General features: G+C 42.9%; 1 protein-coding gene across 1 annotated transcript in view; it reads right to left on the reverse strand.

Annotated features, from left to right (window-relative positions):
• MTHFD1L (methylenetetrahydrofolate dehydrogenase (NADP+ dependent) 1 like) overlaps positions 1-17677 on the reverse strand; it is a 336729-nt gene that overhangs the window by 119200 nt on the left and 199852 nt on the right. The window contains exons 21-22 of the mRNA XM_069769141.1: positions 8618-8757; positions 1900-1941 (exon numbers count right to left, since the gene is read on the reverse strand). Of these exons, the coding sequence (XP_069625242.1) occupies positions 1900-1941; positions 8618-8757 (182 nt within the window). The remainder of the gene's footprint in view (positions 1-1899; positions 1942-8617; positions 8758-17677) is intronic.

A 17677-nucleotide genomic window follows, 5' to 3' on the forward strand; every position in this document is an offset into this window, starting at 1 on the left:
TGATGCTGCCATCACCATGTTTCACTGTGGTGATGGTGTTCTTGGGGTGATGAGCTGTGTAGATTTGGCGTCAGATAATGTTTTGCCCTTTGCGCAAAAACTTAAACTTTCATCTTATCTGACCATAGCACCCTCCTCTATACATTTGGGGAGTCTACCACGTCTTCTGCCAAACTCAAAACGAGCCTTAGAATTTTTTTGTGCAAGTAAAAGCTTTTAGTCTGACCACCAGTCTTCCATAAAGGCCAATTCTATGGAGTGTATGGCTTATTATGGTCATATGGACAGATATTCCAGTCTCTGCTTGGGAACTATGCAGCTTCTTCAGGATTACTTTTGGTCTGTGTGCGGTCTCTCTGGTTAATTCCTTCCTTGCCTGGGCTGCAAGTTTTGGTGGGCGTCCCTCTCTTGACATGTTTGTTGTGGGTACCATATTCTTTTCATTTAATGATGATGGATTTGATGGTGCTCTGGGGAATCATCAGAGATTGGGATATTTTTTGAATAACCCAACTGACTTGCATTTCTCAACAACTTTGTCCCTGACTTGTTTAGAGATCTCCTTGGTCTCCATGGTGTTGCTTGGTTAGTGGCATCTGCAGCTTAATGGTATTGCAGCCTGTATGGCCTTTCATAAAAGGCGTGTATATACTGACAGACTGGGTGACACTTGGATTGCACACAGGTGGACTTCCAGTCATAAAGCGTGACTTATGCTTGCACCAGAAATTTTTAAGGGCGTCATATAAAAAGGGGCGAGTCCATATGCACATGATAATTTTTAGTCATTTGATCGCATAAATTAAATTCATGCCTATATTCTTCTTAAGACTATTTAGTGCTGATGCATCACACACAAAACAGATTACGAACATTTAAACAGGTTGTAATGTAATAAAATAGGTAAAAAGCCAAGGGAGCCATTCCTGGTTGGTACCGAGACATTGTTGTATCACTTCATTAACAAAGGCAATCAGCGGCTACTGGTCAGCTACAGCTATAACTATTTTGTCAGAGTAGATGGATGTCCATTCTGACAGAATATTGAGGAGCTGCAGCCAACCAGCAGCAGTTCATTGTTGTGACACATGATCACTGCAGCCAATCAGCGGCCGCTGAATGGCTGCTGGTCGGCTACAGCCTTCACCATTTCTTCAGGCTGACTGATTAGTTGTCACACAAGTCACACCAGGAATAGCCGTAATTTCACGGCTGGAAAAGTGCTGCTGCGGTAGAGGAGTATTGTTTTTATTTTCTATGGGACCCTGAAGTGATTAAAATGGATTTTCTACTACTGGACAACCCCTGCTTACAGAACTCACCCTTAAGCCTTATAACCTCATACCTTTATAGAAAGTGTCAGCATCTTAGAAGGACTGGCCACATTCATACACTGTGCGTCAACCTACCGCGATTAATGCACACATGAATGCCACTATTGCTATACACAAAAAATGAGGAGTACTGGGAATAGTGGAATTCACGTATTCATTAATGGTTGTGGGATGACGCACAGTGTATATATGTTTGTGCATTGGCCACAGTGTTACTTGTGCACCTGCACAGTAATTTAATACGATAGGTGTGCAGGCCCAATTTGTGGCAATACGCACAACTCTCTGAATGAAAGATCTTTGACACTAACTGCTCAAAATCAACCATTTCTCCAGACTACAGATATGCTACTAGTTTCCAAGCACAATAATTCCTGAGAACGTGGCCACTTGACCATGGCAAATTATACTTTTCCATGTACTTTACAGTAAAGCAAATTAAATTGCAATCCCTCAATATAATCCTATTAAAATAAATACTTGGATTGTCTTTTAAGACCTGTCAGAAGGCACAGGCCTCGATAGGATAATAGACTTTTCACAATGTAATAAAAATATACATCACCTCCTCTGTGTATTCCTTTGCTAGAGGAGCCCCGGCAGTGACCTAAAACAAAATGACACCACACTGTAAGCTCACATTTAGAGATAACTATACAATAAAAAAGACAACGTACCATTTTTAAATATAAAGTCCATATGAATACATTAACAAGGACTTATTTCTTGCAGACCACCAATACATGGGTAACCATAACCACCACTCTCTAGTTCACTTATCAGCAAAATTAATCACATTCAAGCAAGTATAGCCCCCAAAATATGCTGGATCAAGGACTTCAAGTCTATTAAATCAGCATTCCCTAAGGCCTTATTCAGACATTAGTGAGCCCGCAACATGTTCTGTTATTATTCTAGAACAGGTTCCCTCTATAGTCTATGGTGCCATTCACGTCAGGTTTTCTTTGCAGACCGTGTCTCCGAAAAAATATCACGGAGACATGTTCATTTTTTGTTGGAGTCAAGGAACAAAAATTAACCAGACAAGTCTACTGGTCCGTGAAATTCACGTACAGCACACAGATGTCATCAATGTGCGATCCGTAAGTAACATTGTAATAAACAGAAACGTTATAATTTATTTCATCATTTGTGATTTTCACAGACGAACGGGATTGTAAAAATGGATACATGGACCAGACACGGATGTAACTCGGATCAAAGATTCTAATGAAACTTGGAATTTTTTACATACGTGAAAAACCACGTACATCTGAATGAACCTAAAAAGTTTATAAAAATGGGTAATCTATAGACAACCCCTTTAAATATGGTCAAATTCTGGTCTCTTGCAGCTACTAATAGGGATTGCTCACTGCAAATTGACATACACGCGATTTAGATATATAAATAGAACATGCTCCCTTCAGAATTGTGTCTTCTGCAATGTGGACTTTGCACCCAACCTTTGCTTTCTGGTTTAATGGTGAACAATATATATTTTTGCCGATAGCGGGTTCATTTTTGGCAAAATGGTTTCTATAATCATTTTTATTAATATGGTAATCAATCTCTCAGGTTTCCAAAACAGGCTGGGAACCCATTAACGTCAAAATCAATGCTCAGCAGAGAAGATTAACCCCTTTACCCCCCCCCCAAGGTAGTTTGCACGCTAATGACCAGACCAAATTTTACAATTCTGACTACTGTCCCTTTATGTGGTAATAACTCTAGAACGTTTCAACGGAGCTAGGAAGTTTTAAGGGCTGAATGTTGACCAGCGATTTCGCATTTTAACAACAAAATTTACAAATTTTTTATTATTTTTACGGACCACATTACATTTGACGTGACTTAACAGAAAATACTGAAAAGTGACACCATTCTAAAAACTGGACCCTTGAGGGTGCTGAAAACCACATTCAAGAACTTTATTAACCCTTGACGTGCTTTACAGGAATTTTTGGAATGCAGAAGGAAAAAATAAACATTTACTTTTCATTCACAAAAATTTTCCTTTAGACCTAATTTTATGTATTTTCGCAAGGGTAACAGGAAAAATATGGACCCAAAAAATTTGTTGTGCAATTTTTCCTGAAGATGCCAATAACCCATGTGTGGAAGAAAACCACTGTTTGGGCACAAGGCAGAGCTCAGAAGTGAAGGAGTGACACTTGACATTATAAATGCAAAATTTGCTGGAACAATTAGTGTACACCTTGTGTTTGGAAGGCGCCTAATGTGCTTAAACAGTGAAAATCGTGAACAAGTAACACCATTTTGGAAACTAGACTCCCCAGGGAACTTATCTAGATGTATGGCTAGCACGCTGAACCAGATGGTGCTTCACAAATTTATAATGTTGACCCTTGAAAATAAAACAAATAAAAAATTAAAAATTCCCCACAAAAATGTTAAAGACCCAATTGTTTTTTATTTCAACAAGGGTAACAGGAAAAATTGCACCGTGCAATTTGTTGTGCAATTACTCCCGAGTACGCCAATACCCCATATGTGAGGGAAAACTACTTTTGAGGCACAGTGCAATGCTCAGAAGGGAAGAAGCGCCACATTGGAGTTCAGATTTTGCTGGAATGGATTGAGGGTGCCATGTCACATTAGCAGGGCCCCTGAGGGGCCAAAACAGAAATCCCCTATATGTGAACTCATTTTACAAACTACATTTCCCAATGAATTCATCTAGGGGTGCAGTGATCATATTACCACCACATGTGCCTCACAGAATTTTATACCATTGAGTGGTGAAGATGGAATAAATTACATTTTTACCACAAAATGTTGTTTTAGCCCCAAGTTTTTAATTTTTCTTACGGCTAATAGGATAAATTTTGACAACTAAGGTCCATTTTTTCCTGAGTGTGCCAATACCCTACATGCAATCAAGAAATACTTTTCAGGCACAGTGCAAAGTTCAGAAGGGAAGGAGCGCCATTATAGTGCAGATTTTACTACTACGGTTTGCGTTTTCCATGACCTACTGGGAGAGCCTCTGAGGTGCTAGCATAGCACAGCAGAACCCACGTAAGTGACCCATTTTTACAAACTACACCACCCAATTAATTAATCTATGGGTACAATGATCATATTAACATATTATTTACACCATTGTGCAGTGAATAAAAAATTACATTTTTACCACCCAAATTTTATTTTAGTCCCAGATTTTACATTTTAACTTTTAACACAAGAAGATGGCAAAAATGGCACCGAAGTTTGTTCCACAATTTCTACTGAATGTGGAAATACCCCATATGTGGCTGTACAGTACTGCCTAGCCCAGACCCGGGCAAGATGCGGCCCGCCTGACTATTTTAAACGGCCCGCCGCCCGCGGCACCGCTCGGCCAGCCGCCAGAGACAGTACAGCTGCTGCGTGTCGCTACCAGCCAGGTTCCCCTTCTCTTCAGCCACTCCAGCGTCTGTGTGCCCTGCATTGAAACCCCTGTCCGCTGAGAGGCGCTGACCACCGATGGCACTTCCGCATCAGGGAAGCGCCAGCAGCGGGTGATGTCACTGAGCGTGACACAGGCTACTGCGCTGCTCCTTCATCTGTTGCGCTGGACGCCGGTGTTCTGTGTGGCACTGCGGCTGTACTGTGGTAACTTGTGGGGTCGGACGGTGCCGGTGGTCGGTGGTAAGTGCTCCATACCGCGGCCGCGGGGACCGGGTAATGGAGCTGCCTGGCGCCAGCCCGCCTGCCTGCATGTATGATAGGGGGGAGGGGGAGGGAGCAGCGGCCAGCCCTGGGGGGGGGGGGATGCGGATGGGGGCAGCACAAACAGGACTACATGGGGCTGTGGGGCACAATTATCAGGAGTCAGGACAGTATGATGGGGGCACAAGTGACAAATCAGGACAGTATGGGGGCACAAGTGACAAATCAGGACAGTATGGGGGCACAAGTGACAAATCAGGACAGTATGGGCCCCATACTGTCCTGATTTGTCACTTGTGCCCCCATCAAAATGAGTTAATTATATTAGTCCGGCCCTCTGAAACCATCTAAATTTTTCATGCGGCCCCATGGCAAAATTAATTGCCTACCCCTGGCTTAGCCACATGGCGAGACTCAGGAGGTACGGAGCGCTATTTGCCTCTTAGAGCACAGATTTTAATAAAATAGTTTGTGGACTCCATATAGAGAGCCCCCAAGTGCTAGAAGAGAAGAATCCCTTTCTCAAGTGACCCAATTATGGAAATTATACCGGTGTAGTGATGATTTTGACTCCATGGTTGTTTTCCCAGAAAAAAAAGAAGCAGTGAACTTTGTGGAGTGAAAATTGCAAACTACCGTTGTAGTGACCAGTACGTTATGCCTAGCTAATGCTTCTGGATACACAAGCCCGTAACTTAGGCGGGCTCTCATTGCTGGGGCTCAGAAGGGAGTTGAGCACTTGGATTTGGGAGCGTCGATTGCTGAATTTCTTTTGGAGGGTGAGGAGCAATTTCGTGTTTCGAGAGCCTTTGTATTACCAGTTACGTGGTGGAAGCCCTCCTATATTTCCGTTAACAGATGACAGACCTGAGTGGGGACTTGCTTTTTTGTGGATTGAGTTGAAGATTTTATTGTGAACATTTAATATAAGGTTTGGGATTACATTTATACTGCTCTCTACGCTGAACACATATTGCGGTTGCCATCTAAATCTCCGAGTGTGGTGATTCAGATGAAACACCGGAGGGATCCCCATTCACTATATATTGGCCAGTCACGTAGCATGCACCATATCCCTGTTAAAAAAAAAAAAAAAAAAAAAGAATTAAAATAAAAAATAGTTACATACTCACCTTCCGGAGCCCCTGGATCGAAGCGGCCGGTTACAGATGCTCTTCGCGACGCCCCGGTGACCGCTACATGCATTGTGGTCTCACGAGATGATGACATGCGGTCTCACGAGACCGCAATGCACTCTTCAGACCGGAGCGCGCGAGGAGCATCGGTAATATCGGGATATGGTGCATACTACGTGACTGGCCAATATACTACGTGGCTCTGTGCTATATACTACATGGCTGGGCAATATACTACGTGCCCAGCCACATAGTATATTGCCCAGCCATATAGTATATAGCACAGAGCCACATAGTATATTGCCCAGCCACGTAGTATATTGCCCAGCCACGTAGTATATTGCCCAGTCACATAGTATATTGCCCAGCCACATAGTATATTGCCCAGTATACAGGTCCTTCTCAAAAAATTAGCATATAGTGTTAAATTTCATTATTTACCATAATGTAATGATTACAATTAAACTTTCATATATTATAGATTCATTATCCACCAACTGAAATTTGTCAGGTCTTTTATTGTTTTAATACTGATGATTTTGGCATACAACTCCTGATAACCCAAAAAACCTGTCTCAATAAATTAGCATATTTCACCCATCCAATCAAATAAAAGTGTTTTTTAATAACAAACAAAAAAACCAACAAATAATAATGTTCAGTTATGCACTCAATACTTGGTCGGGAATCCTTTGGCAGAAATGACTGCTTCAATGCAGCGTGGCATGGAGGCAATCAGCCTGTGACACTGCTGAGATGTTATGGAGGCCCAGGATGCTTCAATAGCGGCCTTAAGCTCATCCAGAGTGTTGGGTCTTGCGTCTCTCAACTTTCTCTTCACAATATCCCACAGATTCTCTATGGGGTTCAGGTCAGGAGAGTTGGCAGGCCAATTGAGCACAGTAATACCATGGTCAGTAAACCATTTACCAGTGGTTTTGGCACTGTGAGCAGGTGCCAGGTCGTGCTGAAAAATGAAATCTTCATCTCCATAAAGCATTTCAGCCGATGGAAGCATGAAGTGCTCCAAAATCTCCTGATAGCTAGCTGCATTGACCCTGCCCTTGATGAAACACAGTGGACCAACACCAGCAGCTGACATGGCACCCCACACCATCACTGACTGTGGGTACTTGACACTGGACTTCAGGCATTTTGGCATTTCCTTCTCCCCAGTCTTCCTCCAGACTCTGGCACCTTGATTTCCGAATGACATGCAAAATTTGCTTTCATCAGAAAAAAGTACTTGGGACCACTTAGCAACAGTCCAGTGCTGCTTCTCTGTAGCTCAAAAGTGGCTTTACCTGGGGAATGCGGCACCTGTAGCCCATTTCCTGCACACGCCTGTGCACGGTGGCTCTGGATGTTTCCACACCAGACTCAGTCCACTGCTTCCTCAGGTTCCCCAAGGTCTGGAATCGGTCCTTCTCCACAATCTTCCTCAGGGTCCGGTCTCCTCTTCTCGTTGTACAGCGTTTTCTGCCACATTGTTTCCTTCCAACAGACTTACCATTGAGGTGCCTTGATACAGCACTCTGGGAACAGCCTATTTGTTGAGAAATTTCTTTCTGGGTCTTACCCTCTTGCTTGAGGGTGTCAATGATGGCCTTCTTGACATCTTTCAGGTCGCTAGTCTTACCCATGATGGGGGTTTTGAGTAATGAACCAGGCAGGGAGTTTATAAAAGCCTCAGGTATCTTTTGCATGTGTTTAGAGTTAATTAGTTGATTCAGAAGATTAGGGTAATAGGTCGTTTAGAGAACCTTTTCTTGATATGCTAATTTATTGAGACAGGTTTTTTGGGTTATCAGGAGTTGTATGCCAAAATCATCAGTATTAAAACAATAAAAGACCTGACAAATTTCAGTTGGTGGATAATGAATCTATAATATATGAAAGTTTAATTGTAATCATTACATTATGGTAAATAATGAAATTTAACACTATATGCTAATTTTTTGAGAAGGACCTGTATACTATACTCATACTATATTATTTTTTTGAGGTAAAATATTGTTTAAAAACAGTCAGGTAAATTTTTTTTTTTTTTTAGTAAAACATTTACTTGACATTTTTTAAACAATATTTTACCTCAAAAAAATAATCAGCTGCAATCCTATTTTGTAATGTCTGTATCCTCTCTTTTGCTTCCTCCCCTGCCCAGGAGCTGTAGTGTGATCAGACCATGTCCCTGTACGGTCAGACACAGCCATTACACAGTACACAGCAGGGGCACATTTATAAGATTATCTCAGAACAGGGACATTTGTTTTAATCACAACCAATTGTGGAACTTATTAATATTCCAAGATCTTTTGATTAAAGTGTACTTTTGTTGGTGGGAAAACCCCTTTAAGAAATTAACAGCAAGTTCATTATACCACTAAATATTTACAAACACTTTGTGTCATTTTAATAAACATCTTACAATCATACAGAGCAGGATACTTTGTTTTTTTGGAAACCACTTACATTGGGTCCTCCGCCATGCATCTTCAAAGCCCTAATGGTAGCCACAAGCACGACTGCATTTGGAACAAGGCCAGAGGCTCTGCATTTAATGTTAAAAAACTTCTCCATGCCAATATCTGCACCAAAACCAGCTTCAGTCACTAGAAGTGAAAAAAATTAAAAATATATTAGTGTACTCAGCCATTTGACAAACCATATTTTTTAAATGAATGTATTTATTTTTAACAAATCCCAGCTCTGCAGTCCTTCATTTCAGCATCGAAAAAGCTTATTTAAAAGGGGCAGTCATGACAAGTTTTGTAAATGTATTCACTTAGACATTAGTGATGAGCGAAGATGCTCGTGTGCTAAGCCAGTGACTTTGGCGTGCTCAGATCGGCGTGCTCGGATAATGGGTTTGAGTCCTCGTGGCGGCTTGTGGCAGGGATTGTCTGCTTGTTAATCAATCCCTGCATGTGTTGCGCGACAGCCGTGAGATATGCAGCTGCAAGGACACAAACGTACTTTTCGAGCACACCGAGGACACATACCAAACTCAACTTATGAGTCAGATCAATGCAGGAAAGGTTTTCACAAATAAAATTGTTAAAATTATGACGTCTGGCTGTCTGTTATTAAAAAGCCACGGACAGCTCCAAGAATGTCAAAGTGTAACGTTGAATGAAGGAAGGAAACAGGATACAGTTCTAAAGCTGCAAGGATGAAGGCAGCACACTGCATAGGAAACAAAGCGGAGGAAAAATGAGAAGAAAACAATGCAGGGAGCCAAACTATTCTACTTGGAAACCTGCCTAAGATCATATACACACACCACACTCACTGCTATATTATTTCCTCTTTCCCAATTCAAGTGCCAAGGAAAATATCAACAAATGTGGCCCCGTGGGACAGCTGAGGGTTCACTATAGTGTTACTTCACCGAGTGCTAGATCAAGGAAACCATTAAAAAGGGCCATCATAAAAACGATTAAATGAAAAGGCTTAAACAATCACCGTGCTGACGGGAGTTTACACAGGACACCAAGTAAACCAGCTGTACAAAATGGTTTGCGATCAAAAAATTAACTGTTATGGACCGCTGTGCCATCCCCTCAATGACTGGGAGCAAACAGCAACATTTGTAATGAAATCTCTCAACAAGAAGTACTAAGCCTATGCCATGTATTTGCAAGGGTTGATTGAACCCATGACCATTTGTCCTATTAGGAGCATAGAGACTATAAATTGAGATCATCCTCTCTGAACCCCACTATGTTAGCCAGGTGGACCACCACTAAACAACAGTTCCCACTCTGGAGGGCAAGATGTAGCTCGCTATTACACAGATGTCCATTCATTCAGATGGGTGCTGTGATCGTATGTTCAACTGTAGCTGGTTGGTAGTCAGTCTGATTTGCTCCCTGTAGTAAAGTTATTAGACCCCTTGAAAACAAGTAGCACCAACCTGCTGACAGGCGGGCAGGAAAGCATGTTAATTTAGTCACAGAAAAGTGTAGGGAAATGATTAAAAAAAAAAATTATATTTTGGGGTGTTGTACAATACCTGTATATATAAGCAATATTGTAATTTACTGCTTTTTAATATTTTCAGCTGTTCTTGAAATAAACACTTGTTTACAGCTTGTTGCTTTGGAGACCGACCACTGCTGCTATTGTAGGAGGTGGCGGGACCCTCGATTGCCTTCCCTCTCCTGAATGTCAAGTAACCGTGTCATGTGCGGCTTCCTAATGTTTCATGAATATAAGATACGGTTTTCTCATGTTCTTGTATTGTGTTACGTGCAGTATCGTAATGTGATGTACTCTTAATGTCTTGTTACTGTAAATGTATTTGTACTTAGTTCAGGGACAAAAGAGTTAAGCAGCTGAAAGGAGTTAAGGGTGTGACAGGGCACAGCCAACGGGGTGCAGGGGAAGCATTTCCTGCATGGGTAACAGAAGCCCGGGCAGTTTTGCCCAGGGCAGGACGTGTGCCTCAGTGAGAACAGAGTTCCCCGGTCGTGGGGGATACAGTTGCCCCAGACTGGAGAGCAGTGGGAACAGGCGTCGGCTCAACGTGATCGTCCCCAGGCAGAATACGGGGCCCGAGACCAGGATGGGAGCTGATGAGCAGATGGGACCAGAATGGTCCGTAGAGACGGCAGGGAAAGCATAAGGACTGTTGACCTCTGAACTGTACCCCTGGATGTGATGGACATCTTGCCGCTTAGTAAAGTTTAATCTTTGGAACAAAGATTGACACTGTGGTGCTTCATGGGATTAGGATTCCAGATGACACAGTGAGTACTCATCTCTTCATGTGCAAGGGGCCGGGGTGCTCACTGACTGTTGCTTGGGGGACTCGCCCACAACTACCACACCGTGCCACCTTGTTACACTATAAGAGCATAACACGCCAAGAGCTTCCACGTTCTTTTCTACTGAACTTGTGAGCACCTTTTAAAAGTTGCCCAGAATGGCTGCAGCAGGCTGTTGCCCAAATGCAGTGCTTACAAACTAGGAAGCAGCGGTGGTCAGGCTTCTAGGCAACAAACTGTAAAGAAAATTTTAAAAATTAAAAAAAAAAAATGATAAAATCATAAGAACAGTTGTAAATTTATTGCAAATATATATATATACTAGATGGTGGCCCGATTCTAACGCATCGGGTATTCTAGAATATGCATGTCCATGTAGTATATTGCCCAGTGACGTAGTATATTGCCCAGTCACGTAGTATACAGCACAGAGCCATGTAGTATATTGCCCAGTGACGTAGTATACAGCACAGAGCCGCGTAGTATATTGCACAGCAACGTAGTATACAGCACAGAGCCACGTAGTATATTACCCAGTGACGTAGTATATTGGCCAGCGACGTAGTATATTGCCCAGCCACGTATGTCACAGGTTAAAAATAAAAAATACACACTCACCTATCGATCCGAGGGCCCCTTGTAGTTTAACATACTCCCCATTCTTGTCGCTGCTCCTCAGTGTCCAGTCTCTCCGCCTCCTGAGATCCAACGGCGCTGTGCCGATGGGTGCGCGGCTGCCACCATTTTCCGTTCCCAGGATGCTTTGCGAAATTACCCAGATGACTTAGCTAGGTCTTCTGGGTAATTTCACAATGCATCGCTGGGAAAGGAAGATGGCGGCAGGCGCGAGCGGACAACGGAGGGTGAGTATAGCAGGTTTTTAGTTTTTTTACTATTTTTAACATTACTTTTTTTTTTTTACTATTGATGCCGCATAGGCAGCATCAATAGTAAAAGGTTGGGGACACACAGTGTTAATAGCGGCGGTAACGGAGTGCGTTACCCGCGGCATAACGCGGTCCGTTACCGCCGGCATTAACCCTGTGTTAGCGGTGACCGGAGGGGAGCATGGAGCGGGCTCCGGGGACAGTGACTGCGGGGAGCATGGAGCGGAGCGCCGGGGACACTGCGGGGAGTATGGACCGGAGCGCCGGGGACACTGACTGCGGGGAGTATGAAGCGGAGCGCCGGGGACAGTGACTGCGGGGAGTATAAAGCGGAGCGCCGAGAACACTGCGGGGAGTATGGAGCGGATCGCCGGGGACACAGACTGCGGGGAGTAAAGAGCGTCCATTTTCTTCTGGACTGTGCCCGTCGCTGATTGGTCGCGGCAGCCATGACAGGCAGCTGGCGAGACCAATCAGCGAATGAATAACCGTGACAGAAGGACAGACAGACAGACGGAAGTGACAATTACGGTATATAGTAGATTTTTTTTGCACACATTATCCATCTATGAAAATGTGAACAAACCTTTATTAAACAATGTTTTGAGGAACAGTCCAATTACACTAACATGTACGGTACCTTCCATGAATATTTCCAAATATGACAAAATAATTCATCAAAATTCAGTACACGGCTGGGATTTCACCAACATTAGGTCAACTGCAGAGCAAAAGACGAGGTGAAATTCATGATCACAAATCATTGTGGGACACATTTGCTTGCCTTGCTCCATTAATTAGCACCAGGACACAGGGCTCAAGTGTGTGAACAATGCAAGGGGAAATGGAAAGTGCGCACTGATCACTCCACTTCTCTGCCTGTAAATAACAGTGTCCCCGTCCAGCTGGACATTTGCAAAGTCAGGAAAGAAAGCTTAGAAACCTGCGGAAGATGGTGAACCCTGAAGCAATTCATTTCCAGAAGGGAGATAATGTGACGGTCATCATAAGCACCAAGTTGTTTGCTGGAACGTCAAATTAAAATTTAGACATGGGTCAGACAAGACTTTTCTGGGACTTAAAGGGTTGACACCCACCATAGCGATAAGCAGATTGCAGTGTTGCTAGAGTACCTAGCTGTCTGCAGTGCCCCCTACAGATCAAATGTAGTATTACACTGGAGCCAATCGGATGAATGTCTGCTCTTGTAGTAAGTGGGCAGCCCAAGCCCACCAGAGTGAGAAAGGCTGCTTGGTAGTGAAAACAGATAACTGCTGAAAATATTATATATAAAAAAGATAATTCAAGACAAAGTTCCAGTAAAGCAAGGGGATGAATACAAATAAGAATAAACTTTATTCAATTATAATAATATCAAAAAAAGGACTTTCACTTTCTTGATCCATACCTTTCTCGGCATTGTTGTTCAGGCTCAAGGGGTTGTCCCAGTTGGCCATGTGGACATTTTTGTAGGTTTAATTGGTAGTGTAGCCCCAGCCCTACCTTGTTCCCTTCTGTTGAGGTGTTAGGGCTTGTTTCCATTTGCGAGAAACACGTCCGTGTCTCGCATGTGAAAACCAAGCTCTGGCATCGGCACTCCAGAGCGGAGCGTGCGGCCGCATAGCAACACATGGAGCTGCACGCTCAGTTCTGGAGTGCCGGCGCCAGACCTTGGTTTTCACATGCGAGACACGGACGTGTTTCTCGCAAATAGAAACAAGCATTTGTATGGGGTTTTCATTTGACTTATCTACATGTAATTTTGATTTTTATTTATTTTGGTGTACATTTAATACTTAAGACATTTTTGCATTTAGTTTTTTTATTCTGGTGATTTGAAGTCTTTCTGTCACTACTCATGTTTCCCTTTTAGAACCTTCCTTTTTGTTACCAAATTTTACAATTGAGCAGGAACAAAACATTTTTTGCCACACGTTGGTGTTGCAGCTGCATCTTGAGAGTGTTTTAGAGTGCCGTCTCATAAAAAACCCTGAAGAAGCAATTTATTCAGGTTTTATTTATGCAGTTTATGAAGGCAAACCTTAATGTGACAGTACATGTACAGACAGCATTAACCATTTACTTTCAACGCTGCACACAACTACAACATGAAATAATGCCAAATTATATGATCAGCCCAGCAATTGGTGGCAAACAACAAGTGATCTGGGCTAACATGTACAATAAGCTCAGGGGGCAGACTCATGCAGATCTGCGTCTGGCCCATAGTGCTGAACAGCTCATTTACCGTATTTTTCGGATTAGAAGACTACCGGACAATAAGACGCACAGCAACTGTAGAGGACTAAAATAGGAAAAAAAATAATTTTTAACCCATCCTCAGGATAAAACATGCCGTCAGGGGTCACAGGAGCAGGGTCGCAGCAATGTTGTGCATCATCGGCTAGCAGGAGAAGGTGTACCGGGCAGTGCGAGGCAGGAGCGGAGGCCCCACTGCACACACAGATCTCCCGGCATTCTTCAGTAAAATTGCGATGGAGGCGGCATATGCACAGCTTGAGATGTTGGCTCAATGATGAGATCTAAATCTGCACATGCGCCAACAAGCACCATATTCCTGAAGCCTACTCTGAGGTCAATGTGTGCAGCGGGAACTCTGCTCCTGCCTTGCACTGCCAGGACACCCCCTCCTCCTAGCCCAGGGTCCACAGCATCACCTCACTCCTGCCACTGCCGCCGGCTTCATACAACGGTGAACCTGCTCAACCAACGCCACCCTCCCCAGTAAGCTACATTCGGACTATAAAACTCACCCCCATTTTCCTCCCAAATTTCGGGAAAAAAAGGGAGTCTTATAGTCTAAAAAATACGAAATATAAGAAAAATGTGGATTTCTCTGGAATAAGGGAGCTTTCACATTGCATTGGGTGTCCCCATCTACCACAAAAACGGATCCGGATGTATGCACCGACTGGGCCATAGACTAACGGTGCTCTGCCGTACACTTGAAATTTTGGGGCTATCTTCCTATTTTCACAGCGTGTTTTCAGCAAGGTTCCAGCCATATTATCAATAGAAGCAGAATGGGTAATACCTCTATATACAGCTGATCCAGGATCCACTACTCACAATAGACGATGTGGCAGCGGACCCTTCTCCACCTTCCTTCACAGAGATCCTTGCACACACTTATGAGATGCTTCAAAACAAAAGATTGAGTTTTGGTCTGTTCATTACGTCTAATGTATATGCGGATTTCCTAAAACAGGAAGTTAGATTCTAAAAAAGACCGAGTGGTCAGTTTGAAAATTGCAAGGTATTTTTTTTTTATACACAAAAATCTGATTTAAACAATAGGAAACTTTAGGATGACATTCCAATTCTTACACATATGCCAGCTCCTTAAAAAGTCTTCAAACAGGCAGTAAAAATTCCTTGTGACGTGAATACCTAGCATACTTCTAAGAAGCTACGAAGACACATGGTGGGGTAGCGTTTTAATATCAGATGATGTGACTTTGCGTGTTGAACCTGCTTTATTACACATACTACAGTAAATGTGATAAGAACCAGAACATGGCCACAAAGGCTGATGTCAAAGCTTGACGTTTGTTTTCAGTAGACTTAAGGGGCGGTCATCTGGTGTCTGTCATACTAAAACATGGCAATGCAGATGGGCAGACGCCCAATGTAAAGTCTGGATATATGAAATACAGTTTACGCCGCCTGTACATACCAGACATGCCACTTACTGGATTTAAAACTACAATATTTGACAAAGGAAAAAATGGAAGGGTTAGTTAAGGAATTTATTTATTCGCACATTCTTCTTTCGGCTGAGGAGCCATTTGCATACTTCCGAAGGTATCACTTACATGTGAACCTGGCAAATTGTCAAGGTTTAGAAAGGTGGCTACTAAAATGGCTATCAAAAGCACTTCTGAAAAAAGCCTGTGGCCGAATTCTTTATAGAAAATTTGTCGAATTGCAACATGTCCAAATATTTCTTTCAACAACATAGGTCAAAGGGAGAGATAATCGAGATGCCCACTCCACCCACAAAATAATTAGCCAGTGAAAGTCACAGGTTTGGCTGACATATGTTAAGATTTCAGGAGTAAAGCTGGACATGTACATTACTAATAACTTGGGAATTCACCAACTAGTTAATTATTTTGCAAGAAAATCCCATTTTATCCTCGATCTTAGCGGACAAGGTTTTGGTTAGCCATGTGAGAAGACCTCAGTGGATCACGTTTAATTAAGATTACAGTGAAAGTAAAGGCTTATACATCGACAAATATTGGCCAAACCAGGTATTGGCGGGACTTGGTTCACAGTAATGTGTATGGGGGCCTCCTGATTGTCCCCTCCGCCCACCCCAACAGATGTTGGGGAAGTGGAGAACTCAGCATGTCCAATTTCAGACTACCAACCTTTTAGCCTCAGCTAAATAAGTCGCCACCACCAGAGTCTGGCAGCAGCTCTATTGTAGAGGAGACATGAGAGCTATGTTCAGCGAGCACTCCTGTGTATGCAGGAGTTGGGAGACATCACCGCCAGCCAAACCACTGTCCAGTCGACAGCCATCTACCGATTATGGATATCTCAACGCCTACAGTTAAAATCAAAATGATTCATCCCCCCATTTGCAAAATAGGTATATTTGCTTAATTTGCCAAGTTTCTGATCTTCGTAATAAAACCAGAACAATTTAAATGGCTCAACACAAATATAACAAGTAGTTTCTCCAAATTCAACTCAAAATATTTATTTTTAACAACTACCGTACTTAAAGGGGTTGTTCACTACTAGAACAACCCCCTCTCGAGCTAAATGTTTGGCCCTGATAAAATAAAGTTTATACTCACCTCCCTTACCGGCACAGTGCCACAGGTGTCTGCAATTCCGTTCCCGGGGATCTTGTGCGGTTATAACACGTGAGCCCGGCGCCCAATCAGCACTGGCGTCACTGTCTCCTCCTTCATACGCATTTAACACAAAGAGGAAGTCAGATAAAATTTAAAGGTGCTGTCCAGGACTTTCACATTGATGGCCTATCCTTAGCACGGGTCATCAATATCTGATGGGTGAGTGGGGGTGTGACATCCACCTTAGTCAAGATCGTGTCTGCAGCCAAGTACTGGGTATCTGCCCCTTATTGATTAGAACAGGAAGCAGACATGCAACAACCAGTCATGGCAACTATATAGTTGATGGAGATGTGAAATTTTGCCACTGAACACTTTTGCCGGCACAGGTAAGAACCCATTCGCAAAGATGCTGGATGTTGCACCGCTACTGATCAAATATTGCTATCCTTTGGATAAATCATCAATGGAACAGTCTCGAATAACTCTGTTAGAATTAACTGACTACACTACCTGGATGTGGCAGAAGGAGGGAGGCTGCCATAAGAGACCTAAATAAACTTGGAGTTATGTTGCAGTCACAGGAGGGATTTATCTAAGACCTTAACTGACCCCACAGGAAAGTTGTGTAGCGGTGAAACAAAAATGGAACTGGCCAGGCCTACTGATCAGAGGTATGTCTAGAAGGGACAGAAGGAAGCATATCCTAAAAATGAACAATGTAAGAAGCATGCTCTCGATCTCTGGGTGATTGACGGGAAAGGGGCAGCTGCTCACTACTCAAGAACTCTGATCTCCCCCCCAAAAAGAAGATAAAATCAATGATTTGTAGAGCTCACTTTGTATTTTATTTCATTTGACTCCAGCAAAACTTCAATAGATCATATTCCCAATATTTCAATCCTCGGGTCTTTGCTAGGTCACCTAAGCAAGCAGCATAGTACCAGATATTCCCACTGGCCTCTACAGGCGCCTACAAGGTTTCCTTATTTTTGGAATCGCAGCAATAAGACTCACTGACACTTTTTGATATAAAAGAAAGTC

This window comes from Ranitomeya imitator, chromosome 5, assembly GCF_032444005.1.
Source record: "Ranitomeya imitator isolate aRanImi1 chromosome 5, aRanImi1.pri, whole genome shotgun sequence".
Taxonomy (NCBI): Eukaryota; Metazoa; Chordata; class Amphibia; order Anura; family Dendrobatidae; genus Ranitomeya; species Ranitomeya imitator.